General features: G+C 33.0%; 1 protein-coding gene across 5 annotated transcripts in view; it reads right to left on the minus strand.

Annotated features, from left to right (window-relative positions):
* The window catches only part of lilli (AF4/FMR2 family member lilliputian), a 450,959-nt gene that overhangs the window by 4,579 nt on the left and 419,479 nt on the right, over nt 1–26,901 (minus strand). The window contains exons 2-10 of one of the 5 annotated variants that reach the window (XM_075294156.1): nt 25,342–26,130; nt 21,013–21,724; nt 12,920–15,739; nt 11,225–12,841; nt 7,859–8,553; nt 7,484–7,687; nt 4,670–4,750; nt 2,886–3,051; nt 2,654–2,804 (exon numbers count right to left, since the gene is read on the minus strand). In XM_075294156.1, coding sequence (XP_075150271.1) covers nt 2,654–2,804; nt 2,886–3,051; nt 4,670–4,750; nt 7,484–7,687; nt 7,859–8,553; nt 11,225–12,841; nt 12,920–15,739; nt 21,013–21,723 — 6,445 coding nt within the window. In that variant the 5' untranslated portion in view covers nt 21,724; nt 25,342–26,130. Of the gene's footprint in view, nt 1–2,653; nt 2,805–2,885; nt 3,052–4,669; nt 4,751–7,483; nt 7,688–7,858; nt 8,554–11,224; nt 12,842–12,919; nt 15,740–21,012; nt 21,725–22,036; nt 22,278–25,341; nt 26,131–26,901 lie in introns of those variants that run through there. The other 4 variants (XM_075294157.1, XM_075294154.1, XM_075294153.1 and 1 more) reach the window with 4 other exon arrangements.

Here is a 26,901-nt window from a genome sequence, read left to right on the forward strand (position 1 = left end):
TACAAAATTAAAGTAGTAGATGTGAATTGCTTTGTGCACTGAAAAAATATTGTCGTGAGGCCAAAGATTTCATCTCCTTAAAATACGAACGCGAATTTTGATTATAATAGCATTTGTGAATTTCTCTTATATAAACTGTTTTCCTTGTCCAAAAGCCGATAAAGTCGTGTTGTCCTTACAGTTAAGTGATTCAACTTAAAAATGGGTATCTTTTCATGAAAGAAGGCTAGGGGGGTCAATTCTAAAAAATTCTAAAATTCGTTTTGTTTGTTATTGTTGGTTTCTCTTCAATCATTATTGTTGTTTTTGATTTCAGCTTAAAACCATGCATTGACTAACCAACAGAGGAAAAGTATGCTTGTCAAATTTATTTGGGCAAAGCCCTATAGACTGCAAGATGGTTGTATGTACAGCTGTTTCGGAATTACCACATACCTCATCAGTATCCTCTACTTGCAGCAAAACTATCAACCAATTATCAGAATAAATTCGGGTAATTCACTCAACTCAAAGTGAACTACACTTGAACCTTCCGAAAAAAGGGTTGATAAAAAGGTTTTATTTAAAAAAATTACAAATCATTTTTTTACCAAATCCAAAGCATGCTTAGATTATTTAATATTTTAAAATAACAAGTAAATAAAATAGAGGTGTTGGGAAGGTAGTTCCCACAAAACGAAGGACTTCCAGTAAAAATTTGTGATAGTAATCAAAATGTATGTTATCCAATACGCAAACAGAGCTAATATGACTTAGATATTGTTACAGTCTCACAGAAGTGGAATTAAAATGAAAATAATATGCATTTTAAGTGAAATAAAGCCTTTAAGTTTGTTAAATTTCAATCAAAAATGTGACTTTTGATACAAAAAAATTAGCTTTTTTCTAGCTATTTTTAGCATTTTTTAGCTTTTTTTTTTGCAAATCTAGCGGTTTTTGGTGAAACAATTCTGGCAACGCTGTAACAGACTTAAAGCCATTTTCGTGTAGCTTCGTTAGAATTTAACTGCCATTTAACAGAAAGTAAATTCCAAATATCTTCTTTCCAATTAACTTTAACTGAAAAATGTTCAGCAGTTAAGTTCCTACCTGGTATATGGACAATATAGACAAAATGACTGATATATCCGTAGTACGGTTTAAAAGTTCGTTAGCTAACATAGCACTAACGCAGCATCATGAAAATGGGGATTAGTATTCCGAGTTTGAGTAAAAAGTTAATTGTATCAATTAATTTATTAATTGAAAATTTTTTCAACTACAATCAACTTTTTAATTGGAAATATTTTGTTGATATTTTTTCTGTGTGTTTATCGAATAATTATTCGATTTCCTTACCATTATTCTAATATTTCTAATTTATTCCCTTATTATACTCACTGCCATAGAGGGGGTGTTAGGTGTATACACAGAAAAAAATTACACAAAAATTTTTCCAAGTAGTCTTGTGTTTTAAAAAATATTCAATTAAAAATTTAATTGTTTCAACGAATTTTTTAATTGAAACAAAAATCAATCACAGAAACTAATAGTATCAATTAGTTTTTTTAATTGGATCAATTAGTTTTTTTTAATTGGATCAATTGATTTTTTAATTGAATCAATTAATTTTTTAATTGACTTTCATTTAATTTTCGATTATTAATTGATACTATCATTTCTGTGATTGAAAACATTTCAATTAAAAAATTAATTGAATCAATTAATTTCGTCATTGAATTAGAAAATTTGTGTAATAAGTTCTTTTAATTCTAGTTTTTATAACTCTTTTTTTCATTTTTTTAATGGGTGAAGATTTACTAAAATGGTACAAATTATTTAAACTTTTTTCGAAACAAAATGCTAAATACATTTTACAAAAATTGCGGATTTTGGAAAATGTTTGAGGTTACAAATCATAAAAAATTATAAAAATATTAATTTGGGAAAATATCAATTTTTTTTTAAATTCATATTCAAAACACTGAATTCGGATCACACCTTAAGAAGTGAATCATATTCAGTGAAACCGCTGTTGAAATGGTGGACATTAGATAGGGTCACGGCCTAAAGGAAAAAAAGTTGATGCGGTCACCCCCCAGTTTTGTAGCATATTCGACAATTGATTCAAACGCATGCAAAAGTATACAGATATTAATGGGGAATATTTTTGATAATTAACGTCTTCTCTAATCCCGAAATATAAAAAGTAACCGTCGTTTAAGTCTTTATAGTTATAATTATATGGAGGTATAAACATTTTGCGCTTTGCGAGTTACTGACACAACAGTCGTTTCTTGCTATTTAAATCCTTATTGGTATCAATTAAAATTTTAATTGAATTCTATGTCAGCAGCAATTAAATTTTCTAAAAAATGGTGCAACAGCTTTTGTAACTATGTAGCTTTCAAAGCAAAAATTTTTTTATAAAAGATTCTCCCAACAAATTATACTTAACCCTCTAATGTCCCACATTCAAGGTCTACAACACAAAAGCAACAAAACGATAAAAGACAAATCTGCAAAATCTCTTGTAGAATTTATACATTTTTGTCTGTCTTTCAGTTTACTAAAAGCTTCCCATTTCAATGAAGCCCAAAAGGTGGTATTTGACATTGGATATTGAGCGAAAAATTTACGTATATACAAATTAGTCAATTTAATTCTCACTTACCAGTATGATTGCCTTGTCTTACTAAACGATCGGCTTGATCCCATAATTCATGACTACTGGCTAAATAATTGAAAAATTGATTTTGCTGGTGCAAAGCTGAGTGTATATCTTGAGGCACTATTTTTCCGGGCGGTGTATTTGAACCAGAACCCTATTAACAATAATAGAAGATAAAAGCAAAAGCATACACTTATCAATAAAATAATGTCCTTTGAAAATAATTTAAACTTACCTGTGAACCTACCGAATTTGATGGAGATATCGAAGACGATGTGTTACCATTAATAATATCACCTTTGCCGGATTTAAAGAATTCCGTGCATAGATTATTGACTTGACGGCAGAAACCTCTTTTGAGTTTATACAGCTTGAGAGAAATCAACGATTGACAGCGAAGACTGCAAAATTTAAGAAAATTTATGTATGTTAAAAATGAATAATCGCAATTTTAGTTAATGTTGCAATCAGAAAATAAAATAAAATTAAATGAATTTAACATATGGCATTAAGGTCACGGTTTTCTAACAAAATTTTACAAACATCTTCCAAATTCTCTATATAAATAAAATTTAGCAAACATTTTCTCAAGAAGTAAAACTTGGCAAAATTTTTCTATAGAAACAAATCTTTGCAAAAATTTTCTGTAGAAATAAAATTAGACAAAAATTTTCTATAGAAATAAAATGTTCTTTGTTCCTATAGAAAATTTTGCCAAAATTTTATTTCTATAGAAAATTTTGTCAACATTTTATTTCTATAGAAAATTTTCTTAAAATTTTATTTCTATAGAAAATTTTGTCAAAGTTTTACTTCGATAGAAAATTTTGTCAAAATTTTACTTCTATAGAAAATTTTGTCATAATTTTATTTCTATAGAAAATTTTGTCAATATTTTATTTCTATAGAAAATTTTATCAACATTTTATTTCTATAGAAAATTCTATTTCTATAGAAAATTTTGTCAAAATTTTATTTCTATAGAAAATTTTGTCAAAATTTTATTTCTATAGAAAATTTTGTCAAAATTTTATTTCTATAGAAAATTGTCAAAATTTTATTTCTATAGAAAATTTTGTCAAAATTTTATTTCTATAGAAAATTTTGTCAAAATTTTATTTCTATAGAAAATTTTGTCAAAACTTTATTTCTATAGAAAAGTTTGTCAAAATTTTATTTCTATAGAAAAGTTTGTCAAATTTTTATTTCTATAGAAAATTTTGTCAAAATTTTATTTCCATAGAAAAGTTTGTCAAAATTTTATTTCCATAGAAAATTTTTTCAACATTTTATTTCTATAGAAAATATTGTCAAAATTTTATTTCTATAGAAAATTGAAGTCTTCCTTGTTGGAGAGGAATATTTGGCCATTTTTGATAAAATTTTACCAACTGCGACAACCATGATTAGGATCCATACATGTTAGTATCAGAGATGGTCTGTCGAAAATCTAGGGAAAACACTTAATTTATGACAAATATAAATTTTAATTTTTTTGTGACAATTTTTGTATTGATGAACGACTTAATCTGCGAAAATAAAGATCAAGAAAATGTTGTCCATATCCCGACTTTTTTCAAAGCTACAACGGTAAACTTGGCGTTTGACATTTCACGCTGACATGAAAACTCCTTAAGTTCAATCTGGTTTCAAAAACTTGAAAACGGGTTGATTTCCAACGTTTTTCATTATAAAAACTTAAAATTTGCTTATGAGAAAAATGTTAAAATATTCATATTAAGAAAATTCGTAAATATGTACGACTTTTGAAAAACAAATTCAAAATCGAATTAAGAATGCCGTAAGGGTTTATGACATTTACTACTTTGTTTTACGTTTTATAAAGGTATCATATACATTTTCAACATCTACTACTTTTTGACTATCGAACACCTAAAAATTGTTATTTGAATGAATAAGTAAATGTTAGAAATTCGTTAATAAATCCAATTTAGAATAGGGTACTGCTATGACGTTATGTGAATGCAATTATCTGTTAACATCCTAAATAAATCTTACCTCAATATAGCAACTTTGTTGTGAGTTTCGTGTTGATTTGATGACTGCACTTGTAAGTGACGAAATTTGGATGAAATATATCTGAAAAAGAATACAAATAAATTTTTAAAATAATTTTAATAGACAAAAATATTTCATATTTAGTAGAAATGTAGATTTGTATGTTCTTATCATATGTTAAAAAAAAAATTGAAACCAATTGAAGCTGTGATATTCGAAAAAGTGGCCTACTTAAGATAGGCAAACTTTTTCTTTACTTTTGATATTTATAAAAAAGATACGAACGGACCCCACGATCACTTCCCCTCTTCCCACCGTGAGGGCCTCACCCCTTAACGTAGCGATAGCGTACACACCATGGCCCGGACCATGGCGTGGTGGAGGCAAAAAAAAAAAATTCACCAAAATATTTCCAATTAAATTTTTAATTGAATTTTATGAAATATTCAATAAAAAACTTATTTTTTTTTTCTTAAACATACCACAACTGCTTAAGTATAATACTACGACTAGTCCTTAGTATATAAGACTAACTAGTAGTTTTTTTAATATATGTTTAACTATGAATGTGATGCAGCTTGTGATTCAATGTACAATTCGCTGGGCAAATATGCTCTAAAACTTAATTGATTCAAAGGATTTTTTTAATTAAAAAAATCAATCACAAAAATTAATAGTATCAACTATTTATTTTAATTGGATCAATCGTTTTTTTTAATAGAGTTTGGTGATTGATACCATCATTTTAATTTTTTAATGAAAATGAAAACACAAAGTCAACTAAGAAAGCGATTGAAAAAAGTTAAGTCTTTAATTACAAATTACGTCTTTAATTAAAAATTGATACAATAATTTTATTAATCAAACTAAGAACACAAAGATAGTTAAGAAAATGTGTGAAAATTTAATCGATGACGATTGCATCAATGAGATGTTTAACTGATTTAACTGATTACTGATTAAAAAGTTAATTGTAAATTGGAATGAAGTTTAACTAAATAATTAATTGAATCAATTAAAAAACTGAGGTTTCCTACAGACGTAAATTAAATTTTTGATTGAATCAATTAAAAACGAATTGATTTGTGCAAGCAACATCAATTAAATATTTAATTGAAAATTTCCAATAAAATCAATTAATTTTTCGATCAAAATATTTTATACCCAATTAAAACTGCAATTTTTCTACAAAGCACTTCGTCTATGGAACTCACTGCCACCTCAAATTCATTTCATTGGCTTTTAAGAGGACCTTATACAAACATTTTTAAGTCTTTATTTTCTATTCTCTATTATAGCGATTACTTTTCTAGTTATTTTGAACATATCTTCTGTTTTGTTTATGTTGATTAAATTTTAATTTTAAATTTAACTTTACCTCTTTAAACTTAAATTCTTTTTTTTATCATTTTAATGCTTGTTATTTATTACTTTTCAATTAGTTTAGATTAAATTAATAAATAAATAATTATTTTAATGGTATACTAAATAATTTTGATACACTCATTTTTCTAACACTAATGTCCACATATTTTAATTATATATAAGATTTAAAAATTTATACTATCATTTTCGTGATTGACGAAATTTCAACTAAAAAATTAATTGGATCAAATAATTTCGTAATTGAATCAGATAATTTTTTTTAACATAAAAAAGTCCATAATTTTTTAAATGTCTTAGTCTTCCGAGTTTGATTAACAAGTTAATGTTGTATAATTTTTTTAATTGAAAAAGTTTTCAACTCCAATCAATAAATAAATAAATAAATAGTTTGGTGATATTCTTTTTTTGTGTACATCCGATAAAATTAATAATTTTCAAAATAAAATTAATTGTAGCGCCAAAAACTATGAAATGAAAAAACACCGTCAACCCCGAAAACTGTGAACTTAAATTTCGTTTTAAATCTGCCAAGTCACGGTGGCAAATGTTCGATGGGAGAATTGCAAGGGTTGTAACGACACCAAGCAAATATAGCCCCATTTAAACTTGAACCGTACAGTAGATATGCTAGTGTTCTCAAGACGTCAGATATCACTTCTGATATCTGCTATAACGGGTCGCTGCCTGATAGGCGAATTTGCAAAAACTATTGGTGCGAAGTATAATGACTACTGTATGAGCTATCATGATGCGGAGGAAAAGGAATCAATTAAACACCTCTTGTGTGTGTCCTGCATTTTGTGTAAGGCGTAAGCGAATTTTAGGGGCATATAGCTTTAGATTACTGGCGGACCTGGAAAACGTTAACTTAAGCAGTCTGTTAATGTTTTTGGAACAATCTGGTTGGTTCAACAAAAGAAAATAATATTGAAGGTTCAGTGGTTAAAACTAGAAGTGCCCATATGTAATAGGTACTTTTAGGTAAATGTGGTATCACAATGGACTGAATAGTCTAAGTGAGCCTGAAACTTAATCGGGCTGCCACTTTAACCTAACCTAACCTAAATCTGGCAAGTTCTTGTTACGCGAACATATGTGAAAACCAGAACAGGCCTCAATACAGTGAAACCTCTCAAAGTTGGACACTCTAAAAACCAGAAAACCTCTCAAACGTGGACAGTTGTTGTCTGGGACGTTTGCTATATTAACACATTAAAATTAACCTCTCAAACTTGGACACCTCTCAACGTTGGACAAAATTTAGGCGACTGTGGGTGTCCACCTTTCAGAGGTTTCACTGTATATGAAAATGTGGGACAAAAACCAAATTATGAGAACTAATATCATAGAATATTATATTTTTTTTAATCGACTATACATATATACATATTTTTTAAATAATAGTGGAAATGCTTGCACTTTACTCACTTAATCAATGACAATGTGTCCTTGTACATGGTCCATGCTGGATCTTCAGAACGACTGTGTTGTTCCATGGCTGCTCCTGTTAATAGAAAATAGACCACTGCCTCCAAATACAAAGCAACTTGATTGAATGTATTTTGTTCACGATCTGCTGCATGCTTTCGTTGGACAGCCTCTTGAAGAAATTTATTGTTATCCTTGTCTTTGCTATTTGTTTGCCAAAAAAATATATATAAAAAAGAATTATTTTAGCAAATGTCATAGTTTCGAAATAAAATTAAAAAAAAAAACATAGTAATAAAAAAAAGTACAATAAAAATCAAAGTGTTGAAATTTCGATTTGGAATTAAATAAAAAACGAGAATACGTTTAGTTTACTTTTGGAATAAATTTTGAAATTTGGCCGTAACGGAGGAATTTGTAGTGTTGTTGTTGTTGGTGGAGTAGGTAGAGGAATTCGAATATTCTATAAGTGATTCCGCAACAAACCTGAATTCATCGCTTATCGCATCATCATCACGCTCAAAATAGGAACGGTATATAACTTGTGGTACTGGCGCTGTAACATTATTACCACTGCTGGCCACACTTTTTGACATTGTTGTAGGATTATTGTTGCCCGAAACTGAAGACGATGTGGGTAATATTGTGGGCTTGGAGGAATTGGATATGGTAGTGATTGGTGGTACCATTGCCATTGTCGTTTGTGGTGTTAATGCTGCAGTGGATGCAGACGTAGATGAAGGCGTTGAGGATGTTGTTGTCGTCATTGTTGGCAACAGTCCGCCTACATTAGATGGTGGTGGCATTATTGACGCAGGAGGTTGAGGTGGTTGTGCTGTTGCAGTAGTTGCTGTAACCGTTGTCGCAGTGCTACAATTTTCCAAATGCGCAGGACTGGCAGTACTTGAAACGTTACTCATTAAATTATTACTGTTGCCATTACTGTCATTATTGTTATTGTTGTTACTTTTTGATTTTTCATTTTGTTCCTGCTGCGTTGATTTTTCGGGCAGTAACCGCTCATGATTGGTGGGAGGAAACTGTTGACTTAGTATTTGGACATCTTCCTTCTGTAAGTAAACATTAAATAGACCATTTTAAAATAGCCGAAGGAAGTAAAATATATTTTACAACAATTTAGTAGCATTCATTGAATGGAATTGTTTATTTGATTACTTTGCTAGTTTCGGTCTTAATAATTTATTGATATACCAATTTCTTGTTACATTATTTGTTAGCTTATTGAATTTTTTAAATTTAATTTACTGATTTTTCGTAGCCACTGTTTTTAGGGTAAAAAGTCCAAAATCGACTTTGTGACAAGAGAAGTAATTTTTTTGTAATCTTTCTATTCGACTATTCAACTCATTGCGAACTCATGTCCATACAGACAAGCCTTTACTTGTGAATTAGATCAATGATCGAAAATTTTAAAATTTTTAATAAAAAAATTGATACAATTAACTTTTAAATCAAACTCGGAAGACTAACCCCCATTTTCATGAAGCTTCGTTAGCTAACGAACTTTTAAACCGTACTATGGACATATCTGTCATCTTCCCTATGTATTCCATATACCAGTTAGGTACACACAAAAATTTTTTTCTGATTCAATCACGAAATTAATTGATCCAATTAATTTTTTAATTGAAATGTCTTCAATCACAGAAATGATAGTATCAATTAAAAAATTAATTGAAGGTCAATTAAAAATTAAGTGATCCAATTAAAAAATTAATTGAAACTATTAATTTTTGTGATTGATTTTTGTTTCAATTAAAAAATTTGTTGATTCAATTAAATTTTTAATTGAATATTTTTTAAAACTCAATTAAAATTTTAATTGGACAATTTTTCCTGAAATTTTTTTCTGTGTACTTAACTGCTGAAAATTTTTCAGTTAAAGTTAACCGACGAGAAGATATTTGAAAATTACTTTCTGTTAACTGGCAGTTAAAGCCTAACGGAACTTTATGAAAATGGGGGTAAGTCAGTTAAAATGATTGATTTTTGTTTATTTTTTTTATTATTTGATACAATTAATTTTAATCAAAATGAAAACACAAAGTCAAAGTGATTGAAAATAGTTACGTATTTAATTAAAAAAATTAATTGATACAACAATTTTTCTAATCAAAATAAGAACACAAGTTTGTTAAATGAGTGAAAATTTTCGAGGTTTTCATTAAACAATTAATTGATCCAGTTAACAATTTAATTAAAAAATTTAATCAATGTCGATTGCAAAACTCAATTAAATGTTCAACCAATTTAATTAAAATTTTAATTGGAAATTGGATTGAAGTTTAACTAAATAATTAATTGAATCAATTAAAAAACTTATAGTTTTCCAATCGACATAAATTAAATTTTATATTGAATCAATTAAAAAGCGAATTTATATTGATTTTATAATCATTTTTATAATCAACATAAATTAAATTTTTAATTCAATTAATTTTAAAAATAATTGAAATTTTCAAATCAATAAATTGTTTGAACAAATATTTTTTATGCCCAATTAAAACCGTGATTGGAGACATTTTAATTAAAAAAAATATAATTGGATAAATAAATTTCCTGATTGAATCATAAAAATATTTTTGTGTACAAAAATGAATAGTTAAAAAAATATATATTTTTTAATTGGATCTATTAAATTTTTAATTGACTTGTGATTGGTACTAACATTTCTGTGATTGAAGACATTTCAATTAAAAATTAATTGGATCAATTAATTCCGTGATTGAATCCAAAAATTACTTTTTTTGCGTGCAGTTTCGATTTCATTTAATTTTTTAACTGATTCAATTAAAAATTTAGTAAAGTTTGATTGCAAAAATCAATTAGTTTTTTTTTATTGATTCAATTAAAAATTTGGAAAGATTGGAAAACTCAGTTCTTTTAATTTATTCAAATACTTATTTAGTTATTTTTTTTTTAATAAAATCAGTTAAATAATTATTTGAGTTTTGCAATCGACATTAATTTTTGTAATTAAATTGCTAATAGGAGCAATTAATTGTTAATTTAGTTAGTTAAATTTTTTAATAAAATCAGATAAATAATTATTTGAGTTTTGCAATCGACATTAATTTTTGTAATTAAATTGCGAATTATAACAATTAATTGTTTAATAAAAACCGCGAAAATGTTCATTCATTTTCTCAAGTAACTTTGTGTTCTTAGTTTGAATTAAAAATTTATTGTATCTATTGATTTTTTTACAAAAAAAAATAAATTAATTAATTCAATAATTTTTTAACTGACTTAGTTTTCCGAGTTGGATTAAAAAATTAATTGCATCAATAATTTTTTTAATTAAAGATTTAAAAATGTTCAATCATTGACCTAATTGACTTTATATTTCTAGTTGATTAGAAAGTTAATTGTATCAAGTAATTTTTTTAATTGAAAAAGTTTTCAACTTCAAATAACTTTTTAATTGGAAATATTTTGGTGCTATTTTTTCTGTGTTGTTACTTTATTCACTCATAATACGATCATTGCATGACTGGCAAATTGTGCGTGAGTATAATTTTTTCTCCGTGAATGTGTATGAGTAAAATTTCGACACATTAGTCTAGAAGCAGAACTTAAGACTGTGTGATATGGATTTGGCAATGAGATAAAAGCTAAAATCGAACTGCAACTGGAGTATTATAAACTCAGTTTGTCCCTCATCAGATGAGTCGTGATAAAATACTGGTATGTATAGTTTTAAATAAAATTAAATCTTACCTGAGTCTGTCCATTGGAACTAATCAAATCGGTGTCTAGAGAGCCTGTCTTGTTAGTCTTTAATGAATCTCCATTCGAATCCCTTTCCTTGTTATCTTTTTCCAATGAAATCTTCTCTCTATCTTTATCTTTTTCCCTGTCTTTTTCTTTTTCCTTCTCTTTGTCCTTCTCTTTATCTCTCTCCTTTTCCTTTTTCCGTTTCTTTTCTTTATAAGGACTTGAACTAGAACTGGAACTTCGTTTACGTCGTGGTTTAGCATCTAGCAATTGCATTTGATCTTTTGGCGAACATAATGCAGCAGTTTTCTCTGTAATATTCAACAAATCACTGGGCTTGTAATCCTGTTTGAGTATTAGCAATTCTTGTTTGATGTGTGCTGGATCTGTAGAAGTGGCATCCGGCTTGAATTTTGTCTCATTACAACTGCCGTATTCATTGGCATCAGGCTCATGTTTGATCATTTGTTCGTGTTTCACCCCGGCTAAGCCGAGTTTACCCCCTATGAGGGCACTAGGAGATGGATATCCCCGAGCCATAGCAGCTACAGAACTGTAGCCATTTGGAGGGCCTGGAGGCAATAACTGTGCACTAAGATCTTTTGGTGTTGTTCCACCTCCACCAATGCTGCCATCTGTTGAACGACTACTTAGGCGACCTGTATTACCATTATCTTTGACAATTTCATGTAAACTTTCCCTTGAATGCGATAGTTCTCTTTCCGATGCTGTAGATATTGTCGAAGTAGCTTGGAGTGGTGTACGATTTCCCGTGCTTCTTGGGGTTACATTACCGCTACCACCACCACTGCCAGTGCCACCCCCGGAAGATGATTTCAAACGCATTTGTGTATTACAAGATTGCAGATCAGCATTGAGTATTGTTTCATGATCGTAGATTGGAGTGCGTCCAGCGCTAGCAGGTGTTGAGTTTTGACCACTTAAAGTCTGGCCACCATACAAACGATAAGTATTCGCATGCCATTCTGCGGGTATGTGTAACAAACGGGAGAGATCAATTTTACATATCAACGACGATGGTAAGCGTGAGGGCAGTGATGTAGGCGCAGCCACCGAAGCAACCGGAGAAGCACTTGGTGGATTTGTCGTTGCAATGGCTGATGCAGGGGCGGCGGGTGTGGGTGTGGGTGTTGGTGTCCTTGTTGTGGGCGGTGTTCGGGTCGGAGTCCTTGTTGGAGTCTTTATACGTTGTTGTAATTTCCTTTCCGCACTTGTGGTGGCACGGTCGAAAGGCGCACGGTCTGGTGTACGATGTGAGGCTGTCGCCATCATACAGCCCGCAGTCAATACCTGAGTGACCAATGGTTGCATTGGAAGAGATCTGGGTGACCTTAGCTGACCACCGGGCGTTAAACGGGGTGATTGTGCCGTTGGAGTATTTTGCAAAGAATTCTGTGCTGCCGACAAATTCTCTTGCGAACCTCTTAAAGCTGGGGAAATATGTTTTTGTTGTTGTTGCTGTTGTTGTTGTTCTTCAGATTGATCCACAATGACGACTTGACCCTGTTTCTTAGCACCACCTTCATTGGATGACTTGAATATGCGAGTCAAAGTACTGATTTTATTTTTATCACTTTTAGGCTTATCACGTTTTAATTTCTGTAAAGAAAGCGAACGCTCACATTTTAGTATCTTAGCAATAACTTCCATATATCAGATACAAATAACAACACTTACCTTTTCCTTTGTAGGCTCACCAGAATCTGAATCGGAATTATCTTCTGCACTCGATTCCGAAGAGAAGGCACTCGAACATGGAGTGTGTTTTCGATTACGGTTTGATAAAGCACTAGCAACTTTAAACGGGGACTGCTGATTTACCGAACGTTGTGAAGAACTTCCACCACCACCGCTACCAGTATTGTTGGATGCCACTGCCGCGGCGCCTGTCGACGTTTGCTGACTTACAAACGATGCACCATGACGAAAATCTTCAGCCGATGATTCTGATGACGAGGATGAGGCTGAAGACAAGCATATATTGTGAACCTTTGTTGATGATGCCGTTGACAGATCCTCTAATGAAGATTTGCGAGGAGGATTTAGTTTCTTTACAATTCGTTTTGTTGCCTTTGTTTTGCCATCGTTTGATTTCGCATTGTCCAAAGCGGCGGCAGTAGACTTTTGCCTCATAACATCGTCGTCATCATCCGAGGATGATGAAACTGTGGGACAAGAACCAATGGGAGCTATCTTTTTGGTAGCCTCAGATTCTGAATCTGAAGAAGAGGATGATGATTTCGAATTTGAATACGATGAGGAATCCGACGAAGAACTGGAATCATCGCTGGTGTTGGAAATCGTTTCTTTAGACTTTGGTGTTGCATGTGATGGTGGTGGTATCGGCTTGGTTGCCGCTGTCGTAGGAAGTGGTTTAACTGGTGCTGTAACAGACACCGGCGGTTCTTGTGCAGTGGAACTTAGCCTTGACATTCTTCTTCGAGCCGTAGCTGATGACTCCTTTGACGAAGGAGTTGTACTAGAGGCAGGTGATGGTTTTTTGCTGATATCTTTTTTGGCTGTTAAAGTTGGCCCCTTGGCTGAAGCTGAGGCAGATGAAGCTGAACTCAAATTACCACTCTGATTGGGGGTTTTGCGAGGTCGCCCTCTTCCTTTCTTCGTTCCACCGGGAGTAGTTATAGTTTTAGTAGCCGCCCCTGCAGGTGATGTTAATCGTTGCTTGCCTATCTCCTCTTGCTCTTCATCACTAGTATCCGGCGCCAATGCAGCACTTTGTGCTTGCTTCAATTTCTTGCGAGGCTTTTTAGCTCTTGTCGGTGTTGGTTGCGTTGCAGAAAGTGCTCTGCTCCCAGCAACAGAGGGAGGCGATGATGGCAGAGGTCCTATAGGTATCATGGTTACAGTATTTGGTACGGCGGCTTTTTGCATAATAGGTGGTGATCGAGGCAGAGCAGTGATTGCGGCCGGAACGCCTGGGATTTGTAAAGTGCCTCCTGGGCCGCATACAGGCAATCGTTCTCGAGTTCCCTCGTCACTACTATTGCTATTGGATGATAGATTACTAAAACCTTCAACATCACATGGAGTTACTGTTGTATGACCACCGCCCAAAACCATGGTCTCATGCTTAATTTGATTCGAATTCATGGCCAAATAATCGGCCATATGTTGCTGTGTTGGTCCCAATACCAAATTGGGATGAGGTGTGGAAGCCTCCTTTTTAATGTCGGTTAGCATAGGCGATAAGGGTGTTACAGAGAGACTAGCTGGAGTTTTTCGTGTTGGAAAGGCAGCAGATGCTGCAGCCAAACTCGAATGGGGGAATGTGTCATTTTTACCAGAGTCCTTCTTTGATCGCGATCTTCGTGATGGTACGCTTTCCACAACGTCATCGCCATCATCTTCCTCATTGTCATCGAGCATCGATTCGTTCTTGATATTCGTTAACTGTTCGGGTATGATTTGAGCCCCACCACGTAATGTAATGGGCATATTTATATTGGCCACATTCATAGAATTCACGGAATTCATCACGGAAGTCGTAGATGGTGAAACCACATCTTGGGTGGGAGTCTGGTGCATAGGAGCCTTGTTGAAATATCTACTAAGCTGCCATTTGGTTGTATTTGATGGCGAAGGGGTTTTATTGGAGGACGACGACGATGAACCGCCTGAGGGTGGTGCCGAAGAACCCAGACCCGATGAACTGCTACTGCCAGCCGTACTTCCAGGACCGCCAATCTTCTTTTTCGATGCAAGGGCATTTGACATTTGTTGTTGCTGTTGTAAATGATGATGGGATGTAGCGGGTGTGGGTTGATTAGGTTCACTTTTCGAAGACTCACTCCCCGATTCACTGGAATCGGATGGAGAACTGTCACTTGTATTTAAAGCGGAGCGGTTTTGTTTCACCCGGTCATCATCGGACTCCGATAGCTCTAAGTCCAGGGCCACCGGATTATTTTGTCTTTCTAAAGGCGGAGGTGTTGGCTTTTCGGACTTAAATGGTTTTAGAAAACCTGTGTCCTTTGGCCGGCCCATTAAAGGCGACAGGGGCACTGTAGGTGATGCAGTATAGGCAGCACTATTCAGAGATGATGGCAACAACGAAGCAGACTGCCCAGAGGAAGAGGAGGTAGATATTACATTACTATTGGCTGAGACTGATGCATTGGCAGGTGGAAGTGGAGCTATATACGTGCTAGATGACATGGATGAGGAAGAGGCGGACAAGGAGGAGTTTGAATTACTAGAGGCAGATTGTGTAGAAGGCATCTGTGTTGCTGATGGTGCTCCCGCAGACAAGGGTGGCACAAATCTGGGTGCTGGCATTTCATTTCGGGGTGGTGAATCCATTAATGGCTCTATCGCACCTACTTTTGCCGAAATATCAAAACTGTATTTATGTTTATTCGGCTCACTGAGATTATAGTTTTCCATTAGAGTATTGTGCGGTGTAGCATCGATGGCAGTAAGCATTGTCGGAGGGCGAAATGTAGACGTGACATGGTTCAGAATATCATTGATATCGTTCTCCTTTTAGTTGGATAGAATGAAAAATGTGAACAAGAAATTATTAAACATTAAAATATAGAATTAAATTCGCAAATCTAATGAAAAATGTTCTCCATAGTTATGATAAAAGAGCTTGACAAAAAAATTTTTTTTGAGGATAAAAACTGTGACTTTTTTGTACCATTGTACATAGTGTAAATGAAAATTTTTTTGAAATTTTCAATAGAAATGCTATAGTTAGCGAAAATGCAACAGTTGCCTGTAGAATTATGGTAACGGTGTCAAGACTAGCGTTGCAAGTATTTTCTTAGATCATGTCCCCAAAAAAACCCTGGATTTTGAGGCCATATAAGTTCAAATATCTAAATCTGAATCGATTTTGACCATATTTGGCACACACAATAGTATCGTTAAAAGTACCTCTTGTGCAAAATTTGAAGTAAGTCAGGACAAAACTCTGGCTTTTGAGACCATACAAGTCCAAATCGGGCGAAAGATATATATGTGAGCTATATCTAAATCAGAACCGATTTTAACAATTTGGCCATATAAGTTCAAATCGGACGAAAGATATATGGGAGCTATATCTAAATTTGAACCGATTTCAATCAAATTTACCAAGCATTGGTAGCATATCAATTCTACCCTCTGTGAAAAATTTCACGAATATCGGTAGTAAACTTTGGCTTCTGTAGTCATATGAGTCTAAATCGGACGAAAGGTATATATGGGAGCTATATTTAAATCTGAACCGATTTGGCTGATATTTTGCAAGATTTTCGAGATTCATAAAATATTTGGATGTACGGTATTTCAAGAAAATCGGTTGATAAACACGCTAACTATGACCAAATCGGGGATAAATATATATGGCAGCTATATCTAAATCTGAACCGATTTTTTTCCAAAACCAATAGCGATTGTCTCTGTCCCAAGTAACGGCCCTATGCCAAATTTGAGGACGATCGGACTTAAATTGCGAGCTGTACTTTGTGCACAAAATTACATATACAAACAGACGGACGGACGGACAGACAGACCGACGGACATCGCTAAATCGACTCAGAATTTAATTCTAAGCCGATCGGTATACTAAAAGATGGGTCTATGACCACTATTTCTTGGCGTTACATACAAATGCACAAACTTATACCCTGTACCACAGTAGTGGTGAAGGGTATAAATATGGGAAAAATTTTAATCTGAACCAATTTTGAGACAACTTCGCAAAAGTGTATTTATGATTTATCGGTCGATAGATATGTATTAGAAATAAAGGAAAATTTGAGTCACTTTTTAAAGTTTTCGACTTAGCAGTGGCGATTTTATGAAGAAAATGTGGGTATTTTGCTCATTTTTGCCCAAATCGGAAACTCATATATATGGAAGCTATATAGAAATCTGAACCGATTTCAACCAAATTTGACATGTATACTTAGAATATTAATTCTACTCCGTGTGCAAAATTTCACGTAAATCGGACTACAACTTTGAACTCTGTTCTCATATGAGGGAAAATCGGGCGAAAGATATGTATGGGAGCTATATCTATATCTAAATCTGAACCGATTTCAATAAAATTTAGCACACTTGACTACACTACTAATTGTACTCCTAGTGCTAAAACTCTGGCTTCTGGGTCCATATAAGTCTATATCGGGCGAAAGATGTATATGAGAGCTATATCTCAATCGGAACCGATTTCAATCAAATTTGGCTCACCTGACTATAGTACTTATTGTTCTCCTGGTGCAAAATTTTAAGCAAATTAGGATAAAACTCTGGCTTCTGGGGTCATATAAGTCCATATCGGGAGAAAGATATATATGGGAGTTATATGTAAATATGAACCGATTTCTTCCAAAATCAATAGGGTTATATTCTGACCCAAAACAGGAACATGAACCAAGTTTGAAGGCGATTGGACTTAAACAGCGACCTAGACTTTGATCACAAAAATGTGTTCACAGACAGACGGACGGACATGGCTAGATCGACTCAGGGACCCACCGTGAACACTATTGCCAAAGACACCATGTGTCTATCTCGTCTCCTTCTGGGTGTTGCAAACATACACACAAAAAAAAATTTTTCTGATTCAATCACGAAATTAATTGATCCAATTAATTTTTTAATTGAAATGTCTTCAATCACAGAAATGATAGTATCAATTAAAAAGTTAATTGGCAGTCAATTAAAAAATTAATTGATCCAATTAAATATTTAATTGATACTATTAATTTGTGTGATTGATTTTTATTTCAATTAAAAAATTTGTTGAATCAATTAAATTTTTAATTGAATATTTTTTTAAACTCAATTAAGATTTTAATTGGAAAAATTTTCGTGAAATTTTTTTATGTGTATGCACTAACTTATAATACCCTGTTCAACAGTGTGGCGCAGGGTATAAAAACGGTATACAGATATTTCGAAAATTCTCTTGGAAAAAGTAGTGTGACCTTACTTTCGAATTTAAAACTTCCCTATAAGCCGTGCTTCACGTATCAAACACACTTTTCTGACCCAAATATAAGGGGTCCCTTACTATTAAAGTACAAAATGAATCGCTTTGCACTTATTGATATGAGACAAGTTTCCCTTTCCCTTACCCCTTTTATCGCCGCTCAGTAATGCTGGTGACACTTCAAAGCTTCTCTAGGGGGTTTGACCCCAATGTGAAACGCTACTTGGACTCGGCTATAAAAAGGAGTTCCTCAAATATAGAATACCACTTGTGTTATCACAATGGACCGACTAGTCTAAATGAGCCCAATATAATGCATTTTCACTATACCTAACCTAACATACCCTTTGCAGATAATATGAAGAAAAATGTTAAGAAAGTAGCTGACACTAGGTTCAAACTGATTGTTGTCTTATTGTGATACACAACGGCTTCGTCGTTTGCTATGTTTTGCTGGAAAATCACATCCGGTTATTGCCGACAACAGAAAATGAAAAGAGAAGACATTTTTGTGTCCTGTGCCATAAATCTTTATTATGATTATGGTATCAATGCCAAATTAAATAGATCTGGTAAAAAAAGAAGTACAACAACACCTAAAATTCTTTGGCGAAAAAATCTCGAATTCTACGAAATCTATGTCGCAGTGGCAGTCAAATGGCCAAGGATCCGAAAATATCCCCAGGAAGAAACATATATTGAAACACGAGTAAAGTAAACCTTTCCAATTTCGAAAAGCCAAACGGTCTTACGACTCGAATATAGTTTTCTCTACAACTACAAAAACTTCCCAACTGAGAAATTCGTATACTACATAAATAGTGGTGGTTATATAAACCACCGCATGTACTAGAATTTTACCGTAGGAACGACCGCCCAAAAGTAGTTTTCTATAGCTATGAACGCCCATGGTCGCTTGATTCGTTTTAATCGAGCCTGTGGTAAAGTAAATTAGGCTTATAATATGAAAGGAACCTACTTTGCTGCCGTAGGCAGGCATGAATTCTTCTCCGTGGCGTAAAATACGTATGAACCAAGAATGGTGAAAAAAATCATGATCTGTTCCACACACTGATGGTCCAATTACCAAATGCCAATCCAATAGACGTACCAATTTAGGAAATTTTTGGAGGAAAGGTAAGGATGAAGTATAGATGAGATGAAGCAAACCCACTTTTCGAAAATATATATGTAGTGTCTGGTACCAGTGATGCCAGGAGGATTTTTGAAAATTCCCCACGCAGTCACTAAAACACTGAAGTTGGTGAGGCTAATGTTTTATTTTATAACATTTAGTTTCTTTATTTATTATAAATTTAAAAATATTAAAATAAAAGGTTCAATTCGGATATTGTAAAAGTTTTGGAATTCATTCCAAATGAAACTAGTGCAAATTCCTACTGTTAATTGTAAATGAGGTCGTTAAATAGAAATAAAAATCGAGATTTAACTTATTTCTCTTCTTTGTTCCTACAGCTAAAGAATTTACCATTATATTGTGTCTTAAAATACCTGAAATACTAAACGAATGTGTTATTTTTGCAACATTTTAGTAAACTTTGGAAATAGAAAAAATCCCTACATTTGAAGTAAAAATAAAAATTTGTCTGTTTTCCTCTACCCTTGTAATTTTAGAAAAAAATTAATTGACAAGTCCAAAAACTATAGTATAGAATTTTTTGGTGTCTTTGGGCGTGTTTCATTAAAAGCTTTCCGTTTTGGGCAATAGAAGGTTTTGAAAAATTCAGTTTGGTTAAGTTGAACTACAGCAGTAGTCATCCACGATCACCAGACTGCCACAAAATCCTTACCTACAAATAGACATAACGAAGCGGGATCGCGAACATTAAAACTTTTATTAATTACTCGTTATGCATTATCCAAATAGATGAACAATGGTCTTGCTTAGTTTAGAGTGGCCGGACAATTTCTATGTCTGCTTACTATGGCAGAACAAAATCCTAACAAGAGAATGAAGCCGACCCAGTGGCTGACATTTAATTTTTACCATAGGCGCCAGCAGCTTTTTAACTAAGACCCTACAAATTCACATATTTGCGCCATTGAAGGAATACGAACTGCCGTGAGATTAGCTGGTTAAATCCCTCTGCCTCCACCCCGCCATGGTCCGGATCATGGTGTGTACGCTGTCCCTACGTCATGGGGACAAGGCCCTCACGGTCGGAAGGGGCGGGAAAGTGGGTGATGGGATCGTTCGAAAAAAATAAAAATAAATAAATAATAATAATAACCAATATTCAATTCAATTTATATTTTATTTATTTTCCTGCTATGCATGATTATAGAAATGTGGTATTGAATGAGCTTTGGTGAATGAAATAGTTTTCGGCAGAAAATAAAAATAAATATATATAGAATGTATTATTCACGCTAGATCCAGAAATAGGTTTGTCACAGGTTTATGTTTAGGTTAAAGTGGACGCGTCACACTCCCAAAGCAAGGGTAGAGACAACAGTCAACAGTCTTATTACTGATTCTGGTAAATATATTTCAAGCACCATTCAAATTTTAAAGTATTCGTTTTCGAACTATATAGATTTTGTATTTCCAATAAATAGACTATAAGATGGTTTTTTGCTGGTCTTAAAATTTCGAATAGTAACTTTTCGTAGAATGAATAGTGATAATTTTGTCGAAATATTGCTAATAATTCAGAGCTTTGTTTTCTAATTAGTCTTTATGAGTTCAAGGAAGTTTATATCTAAAATATGAGTACTCATATATTTAGTAAGTTGGCTGATGTTAATTTTTATGGTACTATTGCAATTTGAAGATAATTGAAAATACTTTTCATTATCTACTCACCTCAGATGGAAATGCTGGTTTTTGGCGTTGTTTTGGTATTGAGGGCTGTGAAAATCGACCATTGTGCATTGTGGGAGCTGGTGGTCCGAGATATGATTTTTCATTCGCTGACGAAGATGACGTTTGACGTCCATTTGGCATATGAGCTGTGGTTGGAGGCATTAGAGAACTTGAAGAACTCGGTGGTCCTTTGGGTGGTGCCATACCACTACTTGAACGATTCACAGGTTGTCCAGGATATCCACCACGTCCATTATACGGTGGTTTATTATCAGCCTGTTTAACATAAGGCGCTTGTCTTAACTGTTGTTGATGTTGTTGATAGTGGTGTGGCGGTTGCTGTGATTGTGACGAAGATTGCGGCGGCAGAAGCCGCATTGAGGATGATGACGAAGGTAATGGTGATATTAACGAAGAGCTAGCAGACGAAGCAGGACTTGTCGGCACAATTCCTGGCAGCACCGCATTAGCGGGCATTTGCCGATGTCCCGAATTGGAAATGCCCACCGTATATAGATTAATATATTCTCTGACTTTGGAATAATCACCCAATTTTGCAGCAATGTTGTCGTCATCTTCAGAGGGATTAACACGCCTGGGTTCTGGAAAAAGTGCTACCTCGCGATTAGATGATGATGATGTTTGCACCTGCTGCCTCTCCGATTTCTCGCGTTCTCTTCGTTGTTTGCGCTCATATTCATAGTCATCCATGCTGTAAAAGAAGCAAATAAAAAAGTGAAAGTTACAATAAATTGTTTAAAATAAATGCGCACACATCAAAGCAAACAGCTACAAAATGTAAGAAAACAAAACAAATTTAAGGAATTTCCGGATTCCTTTAAAAATAATATCACATACTCACATATAATTATCTTATTTATAATTTTATGCATACATTTCCAATTTTGCAATAACAAAAAAAATTATAATAATTTTGGTTGGAATTTGACTTAAAACAAAGAGCATTGAACCCTCGGAAGACCTCTACAAGTTAGGGGTTGATTATCGGCCTTATCAAAATTACCTGCATTACATGTAGATTTGCCTTTTCTTTCGCTTAGACTAAAACATGGAAAGATTTTCTCTTTTCAAAGCCACTCTTAATTAAAAAAAAAAGTACAAAGCACTTTTATATAGTTTTTGGTTAATACCACATGTACTCAATTAATTTCTAATAAAAATTATATACATTTCAGATATCTAAACTTTGTTACAGTCTGCCATTTTTGATTTATCGCGATTTTAACAAAAGAAGATGCATCTAAACCTATAACACAAAGATTGATAGCTTCCATATTTCATTGAAACCATATGTTCGTTCCATACCCTGTAAACAATATTCACATTTTATTCACAATGACTCATACTTTGAGGCTATATTGTGAATGTTTAGCAAGCAAGCAGAGTTGTATTACCGATAATGCATTGCGTGTACATTAAGGGGGATTCAAACGATACGAACCGATGGTAGAGATCACATGGTGTGTTTTCAACGATAAGATACTTGATGAAAAACACTGGAAATATAAATCGGTTTCTACCAGAGAATGCAGACGCCGTAGTGCCGCCGATTTTAGCCGCCACCGACCAATTTTTGTCAGTCGCAGCCGCCGCCGAATATATCGACTCATAGCAACTCAAAGTTAGCCGCCAATTAATCAAAAATATTGATTTAAATCAGAAAAATTTATTAATTTTTGTATTTTTTTGTAAAAATGTTTAAACAAAGTCAGTCAGTAACAAGTTGCTATAATAAGTTTGCAAAAATTTAGCTCAGAAAATCTGAATGAAATGTAAATGTGACTGTAAGATTGGTTGTACAGCTAAACTCATTACTCTTCGGATAACTTCAAATTGATTTTATAATGGATAATTGCATGCCGCCGAATAGACAAATTTTTATCGGCTTAGCCGTCAAGTCGCCGCCGCCGGAGGCAAAAAATTAGTGTCAGCCGTCGGCAACAAAAATGGGTCGGCTTCATTCTCTGGTCTGGACGGCGCATTAATGCGAATTTCATCCAACTAAAATCATTAGGAGACAAATCAAGATTGCCAGGAGTTATATATGAAAAAACCCCCAAAAAAATCTATATACAGCCTGAGAAATACTTTAAATGAATAGCGATATTCGTAATAACGCAATCAAATGTAAATTGTTAAATGTAAAAAATCTAAAACTAATTATTCTACATTTACAATGTCGAAACCATTTATACGGTATCCTCGTCATTGGAAGTTGACGTCCAGATCCCTGCCAGCATTTCAAAGTTCCATTTCAAGCGTATCAAAAAGTACAAAACGTACATGAAAGTATTATGCCATCACTATTGTCACAACAGCCATTTTATATTTTGTGAAACACCAAGCGCAACTAACTTGTTATAATTTATTAAAAAAAAAAAACGATAATGAAGTGGTGAAAACATAGTTATTACGCTTAAAGGCCGGTACTATGGTCATTCTTTCGAAAAAATTTCATAGAAACCATTATTTCGCACATAGGAAGCGGTGTTTATTTAGGTAACAGGGAGCGCTATTTAACAGGGAGTGATATGGAATTAAGTTGGTGGTTGCTGCTTGCTATTTCAAAATTAACATTTTATTTTTCCTTGGGCAATTGATCTGCTACTCCTTTGATCCTTTGTATATTTTCGGAACAAAAATATGATCCGTGTTTGCGTTATAAACCCACACAAATAGTTTTAATAAATAAATTATTTCTTAATTCACTTTGCCAATGGCGCTATGCTATAAACGTCAGTTTTTCAACTCGATAACAAAAACAAAGTACCACAAATGGAACAAATTTCGCTAGTTTTTCGCATTTTTTCGTTTTGTATGGAGTTTCAACGCGAAAACCGAACAGAGTACCGGCCTTAAAATTGTGAAAGCTATATTGATGAGCAATTTTCGAATTTCCAAATGGAGTAAAGTGATAGTTTTTCAGATATTTTTCCAGACACGCTGCATCCATCAAGAATAAACACTGATAGACGCTGGAGCATAAAAAGGCACCTAATAATTGCACTCATTCAATACTTTTTTGTAGTAACTTGGCGTGGTACAGTGTGTCCAATCGATACGAATTGTCAGCAATGACTAAATAATCTGTAAATGTCTTATCGATCCCATAAACATGTAGCAGTATCGATTATGCCTTCAGACTTAACTTATAATGTGGTCAAAATATGGGATATGTTCGACATGAACACTGTCGTCCGGATAAATTAATAGTCTGCACGGAGCATAAGATTCTTTACAAACACAGACATTCCGTCCGGACGGCGCATAAAGCAAAATCAAAAAATTGTATCAAGCAGACTTTAAAAAGTATTAGCGAGATTGGCGAATTTTTTTATTGGATCAGTATGAAAGACCATTGTTATTCTACTAAATATATCAATTCCCAAAAGAATTTGTTTTATTATTCACTTGAAATATATATGTTTTTATGACCTTTAAAAAGTTAATATAAAAAAAAATTGGTAGCACAGCTTTTAATGATTTCCATTCATTCAAGCTAGCATTGTCATGGGTTTTATATAAAATCCTCAACAAAAATTGTCTAAATAAAAAAACTGAATGAACGGCGTATAATATATGAAGGCAAGACCGCGAACTTGTTTGTATGGATTTGTTGGCTGGTCGAAGGTGCCGCTATCGTATTTTCAATCTTTAAATTATTGTGAATTTTTAATAGAATATTGATTCATGATGCTCATAAAATGTTCTAGATAAAGTCAAGTAGAAATTTGATTCATTTAAAGATATTTTTTCTATTTTTGAAAAGATTCTAAACACTTTTTATATTTATACGACTATAGCCAATATTATTTATATCTTCATATTTCCGGAGGGAACCTACCTGATATTAAATTCTATTTAAAAAAAAAAAAAAACTATATAAAAAATGTGAAAAATATTAGGGTCAGGGTTGCGGTTTTTTAACACATCACAAACAAACAACAACACTACACATCAAACATATGGTGGACAAGAACGCCCGTAAATAGGTGACAAAGGGGGAACGATGTATACTACAAAGGTGAAATTGAAAACAAATACAAACGGACACAAAAACAAATCAACGAGTGGTTTAAGCAAAAACAAAAAAGACCTTTATAGGCAAATACACATTTCAAAACAACAACAAAAACACACAAACACTCTAACATAATGATGAACGAGAGAAGGGGTGAGATTTATTTACTCTCTTTCAACGATGCAAACGTAATTAAAATCCTATTACCTCTGCATTTTGAGAAGAGCTATACAAGTTTTTTTTGGATTGTAAAACAACGACAAGACACAAAACAAAATTTAACTTACTTGTAAAAAAATTATTGAAAATATTTCGTGTGTAACTATGTATATTGCTGCTGCTTTCGTTGACGGGTCTAATTCTGCTCGTTATAATTTTTAGTTGTAATGAATTATCTAATTTACTCTGACGTTTTTGTTTGTTTATCGTCGTTGTTAGAGCCACAATCAAGTTGTCAAACATAGATGGGTGTAAAGTAAATTCACTGTTTTAGATCACCAACTTCGTATATTTGAGAGTGGTTTGCACAGCGAAATTGGGAGCAGCAAATTTTCAAAACAATACCCCAGTGGGATGAGTTAATTTTTAAGATTTAATTATCATATAAGGAACTTAGCATGTGCTCTTCTATATTCTGCTAGATTAGTTCTTGTTTCCACAATTAGATGGAATTGTTATAAATTTCAATTATTTATATATGCCGTAACTTATAGTTGTGGTTAAAAAATTTTTATTTTCCAAATTGCTGCTGGGATTTTGGTTGGGAAATATACACTCATGGGATACCGTATTGGTGAGATGCATCTTTGGTTTCCGCTTCATCGTCGAATAAATTTGTTAGTACGGGGTTTTTTCTTTTTAAATATTTCTCAGTGTATATGCTTTATTTTTTATATCGTTTTGAATTAGAATACCTATATTGCAGTTTTTTTTGGTTCTTTTATGAAAATTTATATTGCTTTTATTGTTGTAGTTAAAACAGATTAAAGCGATTTAATTTATTTTGTTGTTGTTGTTTGGTAGAAGGCAGACTATAGAGGTTCTTTATTAAAATTGTTTCTAGTTTTTTGTCAAATCTGGAAAAAAAACAAACAAATGGGAAAAAATTTATAAATTAGGAAAAAATCTGGAGACAATGCAAGAGAAACGTAAACATAAACAAACAAGTAAGTAAAGTAGAAAGTCGGGCGGGGCCGACTATATCATACCCTAAACCACCATTACAGAATTAGTAATCATATGCATTTGTGGGGTAACATATAGGTCTGGGAGATAAACCGCAGTTGCATATTTAAGAAAATGAAGGGGTACATGTCTATGGGTGATTTGTGTCAATCTGACTATAGCTCATAGTCAATGTTGCCAGGGAAAATGTTCGGTTTAACCTACAAGGACAAAAAAAGTTCCCTACTTTCTCATACATTCCCAAACAATTTTCCCTACTATATTTTTCGTTAAATTTAAAAAATTTTACAAAACAAACATGGTTCTAAGTACTTTATTATCTTAAAACATGAATATGCAACGTATATAACTTAGAATATAAATTTGTATTACAACCATGGTTGCCACAGTTGGTAGAATTCTACCCAAATTAGTAATCTTTTTTGTTAAATCTCTATAAAAATAAAATTTTGGAAAAAGTTTCTATAAACAAATTTTTGTGAGAAATTTTTCTATAGAAATAAAATTTTGAGAATAATTTCTAAAGAAATAAAATTTTGAGAAAAAATTCCACAGAAATAAAAATTTGAGAACATTTTTTATAGAAATAATATTTTGAAAAAATTTTCTATAGAAATACAATTTTGACAAAATGTTCTATAGAAATAAAATGTTGACAAAAT

This window comes from Haematobia irritans, chromosome 2 (assembly GCF_050003625.1).
Source record: "Haematobia irritans isolate KBUSLIRL chromosome 2, ASM5000362v1, whole genome shotgun sequence".
In the NCBI taxonomy this organism is placed as follows: Eukaryota; Metazoa; Arthropoda; class Insecta; order Diptera; family Muscidae; genus Haematobia; species Haematobia irritans.